General features: G+C 40.8%; 1 protein-coding gene across 15 annotated transcripts in view; it reads left to right on the top strand.

Moving 5' to 3' along the window:
* Positions 1-12,625, top strand: part of AFF1 (ALF transcription elongation factor 1) — a 163,827-nt gene that overhangs the window by 119,946 nt on the left and 31,256 nt on the right. For all 15 annotated transcript variants that reach the window (XR_010601250.1, XR_010601248.1, XR_010601249.1 and 12 more), the window contains 3 exons: positions 7,743-7,797; positions 7,927-7,964; positions 10,604-10,760. Coding sequence is in view for 12 of the 15 variants with exons in the window: in XM_024103110.3 (XP_023958878.2) it covers positions 7,743-7,797; positions 7,927-7,964; positions 10,604-10,760 (250 nt within the window). In the remaining 3 variants the exon portion in view is untranslated. The remainder of the gene's footprint in view (positions 1-7,742; positions 7,798-7,926; positions 7,965-10,603; positions 10,761-12,625) is intronic.

Genomic DNA, 12,625 nt, shown 5'->3' with positions numbered 1-12,625 from the left:
GGATAGATTCTGAGCCTTATGTAAGAGTAAGTTTCAAGTAACGAGTGCTGAATTACCCAAGGGCAATTCGAATAGCAGGAAAATTGCTGAATCGTTTTATGTTTAGCAATTGTTGCAGTATTTAAAGCCACATAATGTTACTGATAGGAATGTTGTTCTCTGAGGGCTTGTCTACACTGGCAATTTACAGTGCTGCAACTTTCTTGCTCAGGGGGGTGAAAAAACACCCCCCTGAGCACAGCAAGTTTCAGCGCTGTAAAGCGCCAGTGTAGACAGTGCCCCAGCACGGGGAGCCACATTCCCAGCGCTGGGAGCTACGCCCTCGTGGAGGTGGGCTTTTTAGAGCGCTGAGAGAGCTTTCTCCTAGCACTCTGCCGCGACCACGCAAGCCATGTTAAAGCGCTGGTGCTTTAACGTTGCCAGTGTAGACTAGCCCTGAATGTTACAAACAGGAGAGAGGTTCCCTCCAGCCCAACTCTGTTTTAATCACTAGCAATGAAATAAGGCATTTTTTAACGTTGTTCAGAACAGGGATGGGGAAAAATCAGAACTGGCCTGTGCTCTGGCTTTCCTGCCCAATTGAACTGAGCCTGAAGGGATTTTGTGTGTGAGTGCCTCAAGATCTATTAAACATACCCAATTGCCATCTTGGCCCATTAGTTGTCCTTTCATTCCATATTAAGGGTCTCAGGTTGGAATCCCATAGATTGAGCCACCTTGCTTCTCTTCCCTCTCTTTTGCCATTTGCTTTCCCAACAACGATTTCTCTCCCTCCTCCCCCCACCTTCAATGACTTCGTCCCTTTCCTCTCCTTTAGATAAAAGTACCGGTGCCAGCAGCTCCAGGGCCCCTTCACTTTCTCAGGGTGTATCTCTGCTGGAATCACAGGTGTGACTGCAGCACATGTAGATATACCAGAGCTAGCTTTGGTCTAGCTAGCTCGAATAACTATAGCAGTGAAACTGTGGCAGCACATCCAGCCACTCAAGTGCTACTCAGGTTCCCAGGGAGTGTTGTTCGGACAGTGCTGCCAGGGCTTCACTGCTATTGTTTTTTGAGCTAGCAACTTGAAAGTTCACTTCCGCAGGTGGTAGTAACATCAGGAGCCCTAGCGTAGACATCGTGTTTTCTAACTCTGTTTGGAACAGCTAATTGATACGGTGCATAAAACACTGGCAGTAGCCAACATCCTGTCTACAGTGAGGCTCCCAACATTGCTGCTATATTTGTAGGAGACTTTTGCAGAATTTCCCTAGTGTAGGCAGGCATAGAAGTTTTACCCAGGCTTGCAGCAGTGGTGCTTAATCTCCTCTACGCTAGTAGTTAAACTATTTTCAGCACCAGTTCAGCGGGACGCTTTCCTGACAATTCTTGTCAGAAGAGGATCAGTTTTCTGGCACACAGCGACTCTGAGGTTCTGCCTATTAGTTCCATAGCTTCTCTCCCATCATTAAGGACATTAGGGAATTTCATTTAAAATATATATATATATATATATCCCCGCTGTACTGAATCAGTGGGAGACATAACATAGCCTAAGCTGTGATGGCTTCCAGTGTTTGTAGCACCATGTCAGTTAAAGAAAGGCAGGGCTCTCACCAGTGCAGCTGAACCAGAGGTAGCACTGGTGAGCCTTTCTTGATAAAACTCCCTAGCATAGGCAAGGCCTGCCAGAACTAAGTAAATTATAGCTGCTTGATGTACAATAGAAACCATTAAGAAGTCAATGGGCCTGATTCTCCACTGCCTTGCATGTTGACAGTTGCAGAGGGCACAGTGAGTATAAAATGCTCCCACCAGTGTCAGTGAAAGGTAAATGCTGAGCAAGTTGTGTTCTTCATGCACTTTGCACAAGTGTGAATGACTACTAAAAGTGCAACGCAAGGAAGGATCAGGTCCAACATTTGCAAGCCATTACCCCCAGAATGATTCTCTTTTAGAAATAAAGAAAAGCTGATTCTCTCAGATGCCACCCAGCAATATCTAATTTTAAATGTGTCTTTTAATGGTGACTGCTTTATCGGGGCACGAGAATTAGTTTTTGCTCAGACACTGATGTATCTGAGATATCTGTAAGTGTAGTCAATCAAAATGCATAGCCAGTCAGTTGAAGGAGAAGTGACTTAGATTTGCATATCTAATGGTGTAACCCATGATTTGCCCAGAGATTTAATTACGCCTCCTTCTTGAACTGATGCATCTCTGAATTTTGTTTTCATTTATACAATGGCACTTTCTTCCTTTGCGCATCAAAATACACGTGACTGTCTGAAAATTCAGCCGCTTAGAGTAGCTCACGTTAGGAAGTGTAGTTGACTGAAAACAAACAGCATTTGTGCTGGTTAATTAGAGATTGAAATCCCTATGCATCTGTGTGCCCAAATTAAGCATTCAGCTATACAGAACATACAAGGATTTCCCAGATGGCTTTCATTCTTGAATAAGGCCCTTAAGTTAGCACCTGGCTTCATTGGAATGGAAGTAGCCTTTCTTTTTAGAAGAGAAGATGCCAAGTTCATTCTTGCTAATGTGTCGCTAACCAGGCCTGCAGAGAGAGTCCAGCTTGTGCATTCAGTGGAGCTGTGCCTTTCTGGCATGCTACATTAGTTTTAGAACTGCTTCCCTAAGAAAACTTTTTTAATAGGTTTTCTGAGAGAATGACTGTGTGTGCATGTGCTGCAGTTTCTACAGACTACAGAATAGAATGTGACAACACCTAAAAACATGGCAACTCCTGAGCTAATTAAAGTCTTAAAAATATTTGTCTGGGTTTATTTTCTTTAACTGGGCTATTTAACAACTTGTTGAAATGTTATGTAGGAAACTGGCTATCTGTTTATCTATTTGAAAGCATGACTCATTTGAAGCATTATTTGTTGAGCCAACCAACCAGTTTCATTTACTAATAGCTTCCATAGAAGTGGAAGGCACTTCTTAAAATAATGCAAAATTAAAGAGGACTTCCTAATAGTCTTAGTGCTCTCTCCCACATTGTCCAGTTGCAGTGGAAGGAAATGCATCTGTAGCCCAGACTTTAAAGAAGTTCCTAATAGGGTTTGGTTTTTTTTAAAAAACATCTGGGCAGCCTGAAACTTGTGGCTTGAAATTGGTAATGGAGTATGAAGCATTCTTCTGGCTGGCTCAGAGTTTACTCAAGGTGGATCCGAAGAAGTGGGCTGTAGTCCACGAAAGCTTATGCTCTAATAAATTTGTTAGTCTCTAAGGTGCCACAAGTACTCCTGTTCTTTTTGCGGATACAGACTAACAGGGCTGCTACTCTGAAACCTGTCAAGGTGGTAGTTATCACCTTATAATGACTAATTTCCCAAATGTCCCATCTAATTCCTAAAGAACAGTTAACTGCATTGCCCTCCAGAAAAAAACAGCCATTCTGGCTGGCAGTCCCATCAGAAAGATGGATTGAAGACTTACACACCCGTAAACTAGAAGTCACTTAAGGCAGGATAGTGCATGTAGATCCTTGCATTACTGCTGACCATATGCTGTATTGTAATTAATTAGAGGACTTTGCTTTGCAAGGTGGTCATTCTTGCACTTTTTAGCAATATGTTGATTTCAGAAAAGGACACGCCAGCTTTAGACTCCAACGAGAAAGCAGGAATATGTAGGTTGATGGGAAAAGACAGTTCAGATACTCAAATAGCTTAGTCTTTCTCTGAAAACAGACTTCTTGTAGCTTTGCTTAGGGGTTGATCATGCAAACCCTTACTCATGCAAGTTAGCTGCAATGGGACTGTTTGCCTGAGTAAGGATTACTCAGAACCTTGGTTTGGAGCACAGGTTTTGCAGGGAGGATGGATGAATTTGTGAGAAGAGTGGAAAAAATATTTGTTAGTTTAGTGCATATGCAAAAAGCAATGGATCAAAGTAGTTTAACTTCCAGTAAGATCTGACTCATGTAAGAATCCCATAGGAACACATGCATTTTAAAGCAGATTTTTTTTTCTTTTAACTCTGCTTTAACAGCTGCAAAACATATTCAAACAAAAGAATTCGTCATTAAAAATGAGATTAGTACAGATTTATTACACTTTACCACCAACAGCATACGGAGTACTTACCCAATCCAGAGATACAAAGAACCTTTGTTCAGCTCACTGTCATTCAAACATTGCAGCGGTATGGTTAAGGCTGGCATGGCCAGTCCTTTGTTTCACTTTGTTTTCAGGAGTTTAGAAATTTCCAGAGGGGGGAAAAAAGCAATGGAAACATTTCACTGTGATGTTTATAACCCAACACTTGACAATCTTAATGTAAAGCTGAATGTATATAAAAGTGAAACTGTCCAAACTCTGTAAAATGCAAGAAGTAAACAAACAACATAAATAGTAACAAGTTGGCTCTTTAAAATACTTTTAATAATGAAAGATGGTAGCAATAATTTAGGTTAAGAAATTTTTAACTTGCAATATGTAATTCAGTTGGCTTCCTCCATTTAAGAGTTTAAGGGATTTTTCAAAAGAGGCTAGTAATTTGGGGTCTCTTAGTATGAGAGTCCAACTTGAGGCACCTTAAAGGGGCTGGATTTTCAGTGCGTGGGTGCTCAGGACTTTCTGAAAATAAGATTTCTAAGGTGCTACAGGTTGGACATCTGACATTACTATTCAGTTTCAAAAATGTTAGCGTTTAGTTTGAGGTGTCTGAAGTTGTCCGTTTCTAGAGTTATGGAATAGACTTTGCCTATTGTATGGAATCAGGAAATAAAATAAAGAATTCAGAGAACCCTGTTATTAACTCCCTATCAAAAGGATACCCTCTGGGATTGCAGCTATACTGACATCCCTTGACAGATCTTCTCCTTCACAGAGTAGTTTTTGTTGTACAACTTAGATGCTGAAGAGACAAATTTCATTAGGTTTTATTTTCATTAGCAAAGACTTAAAAAGTGGCTGATTTCAATGACAACAGCTATGCTCAGGTACACAAGAACTCCTGTGTAACTGTATGTCTTGTATTTTTTGTGGGGATTGCAGGAAGTTTAATCTTTAATACAATAGCTTTACAGGTACTCAGATAGCTTGCTTGACTTGGGTGGGAGGTATCCTAGAAAGGTGGCTTGGCTTCCAAAAGTGCAAAAATGCTTTTGGAGGGGTTTTCTTTAATCCTATTTCCTGACTCCTGAAAATGAACTGTACTTTCCCGTGGTGTAGCTGAAGGTGCTTGTGTTCTATGCTGAAAGAATGGAGAAGGGTGATTTGTTAACACTCTTTTTAAAGGAAACTCTAAAAGCAGAACAAGCAACATAAATAAACAAAACCTTCAAAACTGTCACTTGAGTCTATTCCCTGTTCATTCCCTATGCATAATTCCCCATTACTGTTAACGGCAGCAACATGCTCAGACATTTAAGGGAAAGGTGTAGCTTTTCTCATTACCTTTAGAATTATGGTCATTTAATTTGGTGCTTGAAAAACCGCATGTGCTCTGAGAGGAATCATGGTTTACTGTTCTACCATGACTGCCAATTGCTGCCTTAAAATAGATCTTATCTGACTGACCAGGCAATTTCTCCTGCAGTTTCATTTGGATTTGGGATTCACCGCTTCCTGTCCTAAACTGCTGTGCAGTGTGCGTTTGTTGTTAAACAGCTGCCAAGTTCCACAGCCCAGTTGGTCATATTTCAGTGGTTTAGAAATGATTTGTGAAAGTGTGTCTGTATCTGTGCTTGCCGAGTGCTTTAGTATAAAGGGCACTTTGTAAATGTGAGATTACTTCTTGCTTATTTGTCTAGCTGGGGGGATGGTATCTGAAAAGAAGAAATTGCTCAGTTTATTTAAGCTTTTACTGTAGTGTATTCACAGCATCTTAATATCAAACTGCTTTAAGACTTTAAAGGTGACCTACAAAGAATTTTTTAAAAGTTGGACTTCTTTGCCCCTTTTTATTCTAATTATTTATAATTTGTATTAATGTAGCACCTAGGAGAGACATTGTCATGGACCAGGATCGCATTGTGCTAGGCTCTGTACAAACTAAAATTAATGTCTGACAGGATTTTTCAAAACTTTGTTGACAAATATCAGGAATGTCAAGTTTATATTTCCTGGGTTTTGCTGGAGGACTTCCTGGGGGTCCCAGAGAAACTTACTCTGAGTTCTCACACCTTAAAAAGCTGGGAGTGTGGTATGTTAACAGAGCAATCATTTCTCCCAAATGATCATTCAGCATTAGTTTGAACAGGTATTTAAAACAAAGGATGCTTTTTAAACTGTCTGAATAAACATTCCTTTCCCTCTCATCTTTTGAAATATCATTTCACTAGTTCTCTGGTTGCCGTACTCCATCTCAGGGTAGCTAAGACCTGAATTTCTAGTCTTTTCAGTTAGGAGGATTTTTTTGGTCAATAGACCTTCAGGCTGCCTTCATACATCAGAAAGAAGAAGAAAACGCAGTGGGACTTCAGCTATTTTTTGCCCTCCTTTTCAAGGCACTGTTTTCTTCTTAATGCTCCGAGACAACTGGAAGAGTCATACTCTGTGATAGTCGTCTACATATTTGTGAATAAGTTATGACCAAATTCTGTTCTTGGATGCATGCACATTCTCTGCTCCCAGTGACATCAGAGCAGAATTTGTCTATGAGTATTTCTCTTTATTGCACTAAATGTTACATTTCCTAGTGCGATGTGCAGGAGCATAACATCCTGTTATGTAGAGGAGGAAGAAGATTGCGGGGGAGAAGGGGGTTTCAGCTTGTACTTGGCATTGGTTTAGGCATTCTTGATTTGAAGACTTGAGCTGCAAAAAGATGTGATAATAGAAGTAATCACTATCCAAGAAAAACAATGTGAATACCCATACATTGCTTCTAGTGTCTGCAAAACACTTTACTATTCTATCAGGAGGCATCATGGCCTAGTGAATAGAGCACTTGACTGGAACTTAGGAAACCTGAGTTCTATGCTGCCACTGAGTGTGGGGGAGTCAGGGCCCTGCACCCCCTACTTCCTGCGATTCACCATGACTCAGCCAGCCAGCCAGTAAAACGGAAGGTTTATTAGATGACAGGAACGCAGTCCAAAACAGAGCTTGTAGGTACAGACAACAGGACCCCCTCAGTCGTGTCCATCTTGGGGGGCAGGGAGCTTAGACCCCATCTGGGCCTCCCTCCCCAGCAAGCTCCTACCTGAAACCCCCTCCAGCAGTCTCACCCAGCCTCCCTGCCCCCCTCTCCCCGCCAGCCTTTGTCTAGTTTCCCAGGCAAAGGTGTCACCTGACTCCAACCCCCCTCCAGGGCTCAGATTACATGCTCAGGTATAGTCCCTCAAGTGAAGTCACACTCTGATATCCCCATCACCAATGCAGACAGTCCCAGTAAAACTCCCACGCAACATTCCCAGGTCAATCCACCCCACTCCCTACTCTGTCACATATGCCTAGCTCTGCCAATAGCTGGCTGGGTGACCTTGGACAAGTCACTTCTCCCCTGTGCCCCAGTTTCCTCATCTGTGATATGGGTACGATGCTACTGACTTCCTTTGTAAATACTTTGAGATGTGTAAGATGTAAAGGCTAGGTAATGTATTATTATATTCTGCTCAGGTGATAATGGCATTTAATACTAGAATGTTTTAAATTTTGGAACAAAATCCCGATGGTTTTTTTAAGTATGGTATCAGAACTAGACACGCAACTTTGGAAGGATCAAATTTTGTTATTAGAGTCTGCCTTTTTAAAGCATGTCCAACTATATGTCCCTCCTTCTTTTTTTTCATCTTTCAGAATGCTACAAGATGACCTCCAGCTCAGTGATAGTGAAGACAGTGATGATGATCGGGTCAGTTTTGGACATTTCATATTATACTACACACACAGAAATCCCTTTAAATCAATGTGATCTGTTGTTTTAAGCTCTTTAACCTAACCTTTCCCCCCCCCCCTCCTCTTTTTTTGTTTAAATTCTTAGGTCTCTGAAAAGCCACCTCCCTCATCTGCTCCTCCAAGGTACTGTTTGTTCCAAAACTGCTAACTAGAGCAACAGGAAAGAAAATGAGCCTGATATTTTGTACTCCGCAGTTAATGGGGGAGGATGGAGGTTATTTTGATTTTTGCAGATCCTCAGTTGGTGTGAATTGAAGTAGCTTCATGGAATTAAAACAAGCAGCTTTGCCGATATGCCCCAGCCCTTAGTACTTTGTACAGTGGAATGAGAGAGCGAATTAGATGGCAAAGGGAAAAGTATTGACTGAATGACGAGCATATTCTGGAAGTTTAATTCATTGGTTGCAGTGCTTAGCCAGGTTTAGCTGATGTTTTGAGGTTCATTTCTGGTTGCTCACACTCTTGTTACAGCTTTCACTGAAGTCAAGAAATATTTGAAACCTTTGAATAAATATAAATTAATCTGGTTGCTATTTTTGTTCTAGTGTGGTGTAAAAGTCATTGGTCAAAAGGCAACTAATTAAAGTGATCACGCAAGTCAGAGGAGAAACTCATCTGATATGGAAAGTTATGAGAATGTATTGTCCTCGTGTGCTCTTTGAGATAGATGTATGTATGTGTATGCATGTGTGCAATGTATAATACAAGTGAATCAAGCTCAAGCTATGGAAAGAGCTGAATTAAGTTTTTCATTGTGGTCAGTGGACCAAAGCTATAAAGTTGTCAGAGCCAAATGCTACCCTCAGTCCCCAGTGGATCGCCTGTGGATAATAATAGTAGGTTTGTACTGAGGTCAAGAGTAGAAACATGGTCCTTATGAAATAACAGACCTTTCAGTTATTAGAGTTTTTACTGCTTTCAATGGGGCAAAGATGGCATTTTCAGGACCTCCACTATTTCTGTCATTTGGCTTACTTTGCCACTTGGGTGTGCATTTTGCTCAATTTGTGTCCATAGTTGAAGTAACTGCATATGATAAATACACATGCATTAATGCATCTATATTATTTGAGGTGTTTTAGGGAGAATTCCAAAAGCACAAATGAGTCATCTGCCTAACTCTCATTGATTTTTTTTTAACCATTTGTGCTTTTGAAACTCAACAATCATCATTAAGAGCTTCAGAATTAACATTCAGCTGGGATGAATAGAGATATTTCTAACCTTTTCTCAAGCTGCTGTTTTAGGCTAACACAGTGTGTGGGGGGAGGAGGGGGGTACGGGTGAGGAGGGTATGCCTGTAAGGTCGTCATTGCAACTATAAGGATTGAGAACTTGGGCCAGAGTGCGTAATGTTAAAGCACCTAATTAATTGATTTGATTTTTTTCAAAAGTGTGCACCTGCAGCTATCATAGACTTCAGCACCACTGAAAATCAGTCTATGTCTTTAGATGCCTAAATTTGGACTTAGGTGTCTAACATTGATTCAGGTCTGAAAATTGGCCTTAAAATTTTTTTTTTAAGTAAAAGCAACATTTCCTTTTGTCTTCGGGCTGGATAAATAGGTCAAGGGTTTACACCTCTAACTCTCCCTGCCCCCATAGACCATTGTGTGTTTAGTTTCCTTCTTGAGCTGGTATTATGTGCAATACCACATTGGCGAGTAATGTGTACATCCGATTTTAAGTCACTAAGAAGCCAGAAACAGTTGCGTATGAAAAGTACAGCAAAGGGATAAACTAGACCTCAAGTTCCTTCAGCTCCTCCTGATATGACAGCTGAGCATTGCTGATACAATCTGTTAAGCAGCTAGTCAGCAGCAGTGTTCAAGGTGGAATGCATGGGCATATGATTTAAAAAAAAAAAAAAAAAAAAGCTCAGAACCCTTCCAAATGGAGACAGCTTAAATATAGACCACATTTTTGGCCTGTTAACTATATTCTTCAAACAAAGAATAATGGTCTACAAAGTCAGACTTAGACAAGGGCATGACAATTTTTGGCAGTGATAATCAATTTGCTTCTCAGAGAGCACTTAAAATGTAGCTTTCTGTCAGTATGAGTCTGGATCACCAAGAAAGCTGGCTGCAACTCATGCAAACGTATCAGTGTTGACGTGGGAGTTTTCTTAGGTTAACACCATGATTTTGATTTTTTACCCCTTTCCAAAACATGCATTGTGCTTGTAAGTCCCAACTCCCACTGAACTTAGTACATTTCTGTTTTAAGCAGACTTCAGAAGTGAGCTCTGAGGGGGATGGGTGTTCTGGGGGTAATATGCCACTTTAGCATGGCAGTTCAACTAGGTAATGCTTCTGATGAAACGGAAACCAAAGGAGGCAAATACAGTGAAGAGGTGTGTGTGTGTGAGTGTGTGTGTGTGTAAAACCTTTTCAGGAAAACTAATTTTCTCTTGTACTTTTTTAGCTATTTAACTGGCATCTGTCAGTCCCATTAAGTATTGGTCTTTCAGAAAACTAGACTTAAAAATTCTCCAGTGCCAGTTTTTACTTTTGCCATATAAATAGAGCTTCCCAACCTGTTATGGTACCAGGTGAAACTTTGCTCACAAGTTCATCTGGCTCAGGGGAGGGTTTATTTTGAGCCTTTACCTTTCTTCTATGGTATGGTAATGAATTCTCTTTGCCTTCTCACCAGTGCCAACATGTAAGTTGTTTTAATTCCGAATGTTGTCACGTCAGTGCAAATATAAAACCTTCACCCATGCTGCTTTCTAATTTTATCTCCTGATGGCCTTGCAGTGCCTCACAATCGCAGCCTGAGAGTGTGGCATCAGCACATTCCAGCAGTGCGGAGTCAGGGAGCACCAGTGACTCAGACAGCTCCTCAGATTCCGAGAGTGAGAGCAGTTCGAGTGACAGCGAAGCAAACGAGCCACCGAGAACTTCTACGTCTGAGGTACTGTGTGGTGAACGTATGGGAGATAGCGAGGCTTAATGAAGCCTACCGCCTCTGACTTCTCACTGACCGAATACCAAAATAGTTACAGGGAAGCAGCCCTGGGATAAAATGTCATCCTCCTCTATATGCAGGTTCTTATAAACCACACGTCTCTTCCATGAACTTTCTCACTTGCTGTTTAACAAGCTCTGAAAGTCAAATAGTCCTTGGTAACAGGATAATTGGGCTTCAGAAAGAATGTTTCAAAATCCTTGCATGATTAGTGCTCTCTCTTCCCCATTTCAAGTATGTCCTTCAGTGTTCTGCCTAGAAATGGGCCAGGACCAACCCCCCGGCATCCAAACTTTCCAGTAGTTTGGGTCAGTGTTTGACTTCAATGTTTCAGGCTCATCTTTGTGTATGTAATTATTATGGATCCTTTATTTGTGAGCTGTTTTATGGTGAAACCAGGTTTTTTTTGCTACTTAAAGCAAGGTTGTTCTGTCTTAGAATAGTGCATTTCCTTCTGAAATCGAATGGCAGCTGTGTTTGATGAGGTGAAACCTCTCTCTTAGATTTTTGTCTGAAATGATCAGACCTGTAGGACGTCTCCATTGGAATGTGCCTGGACTCACTGCTGTTGAGTTTGGCTTGCTTTTCTGCCCTACTGGTGCTTTGGAGCCCTTATTGACCTAGTTGGGAAAGCAAGTTAACAAAACTCAAGATAATGCTTCATAGTTTCATAATCAAGACCAAATGCATTTTTCAAATTGCTTCCGAAATGAAAATATATTTTCCAAGTCCCTGTTAAGCGTTAGGCGCAGTGCTGTGCTCTGTGCAACATGTCATTGGAGCACTTTCTCTCTCTGTCAGTGTTGTGGTGGGGGAAAGAGGGAGCCTACAAAATGTTTCCAAATTAGCAGAATGGTGTAAAATGGTATCCATGGGCTACATTTCTGATCATACATGCAGATTCAGCAGCACTTTATGCATCAGTCAGGGTATAGCAATTTAATTTTTTTTCTGTTCTCCCCAACCCTCTTCCATCCTGTAATCTAATTTTGTCTCCTAATTACAAGTGTAGGAGCACATGTATAGGAAGATTATTTGGACACAGGCAAAACTGAGATTTACTGGCACAAAAAGCTTGGGAATCTTGAAAAACAGATACTTCTCCACCCCGTTCCCAACATACACCTCCATTCCCATTTCTCAGACCAATTTGTGTAATTGCTGATTTCATTTGAGTAAAGTTCAGATAAAATTCAGGTGCTGTCTGAAGGAAATTAATGTTATGCTTTTGTTCCTGTATATAAACCTAGCTGTCTTGTCTTGAGATTAATAGGTGATGGGAAAGGAGAAGAACTAACTAGCTAATTTCCATTAAATGTTATGTCCTTTTCTTGCTATATTTCATCCTTTCAGCAGCTCCTAAAGTAAACTTGAGAGCAAGGCTGTTAGTACATTTTACTTACTGTATACATACAGAAAATTTCATCACAGACAAAAGTGATTGCTTAAAACCTGTTGGCAGCGGTTGCTTTTTATTTTATGGTCTCTTACAACCTTTAGTAAGGTGGTGTTTGGCAATGAAAATATGTAGGAAAGCACAAACCACAAACAAATAACAGCTGGCAGTAGCAGGGATGCATAAAAAGCATCAAAGAGAACCCAGCAATCTGGGGACACTCTTACACTTATGGGTCCAATTCTCAGGTGAAGTCTTCACTGAAAAATTAAAAAAAAAAATTCTTTACTCAAGCTAAAATGTTAATGAAGATAAGGCAGTTGAGTCAAAGACTATAGCAGAGCCTGGGGGTTAATACTACCTACTAACTCATAATAAAGCTGCAAGTTAGCTGATCTGAGTTAAAAGCCCACCT

This window comes from Chrysemys picta, chromosome 5 (assembly GCF_011386835.1).
Source record: "Chrysemys picta bellii isolate R12L10 chromosome 5, ASM1138683v2, whole genome shotgun sequence".
NCBI lineage: Eukaryota > Metazoa > Chordata > Testudines > Emydidae > Chrysemys > Chrysemys picta.
Note: the sequence above shows the minus strand (reverse complement) of the source record. Positions and strands in the feature narration are given on the sequence as shown.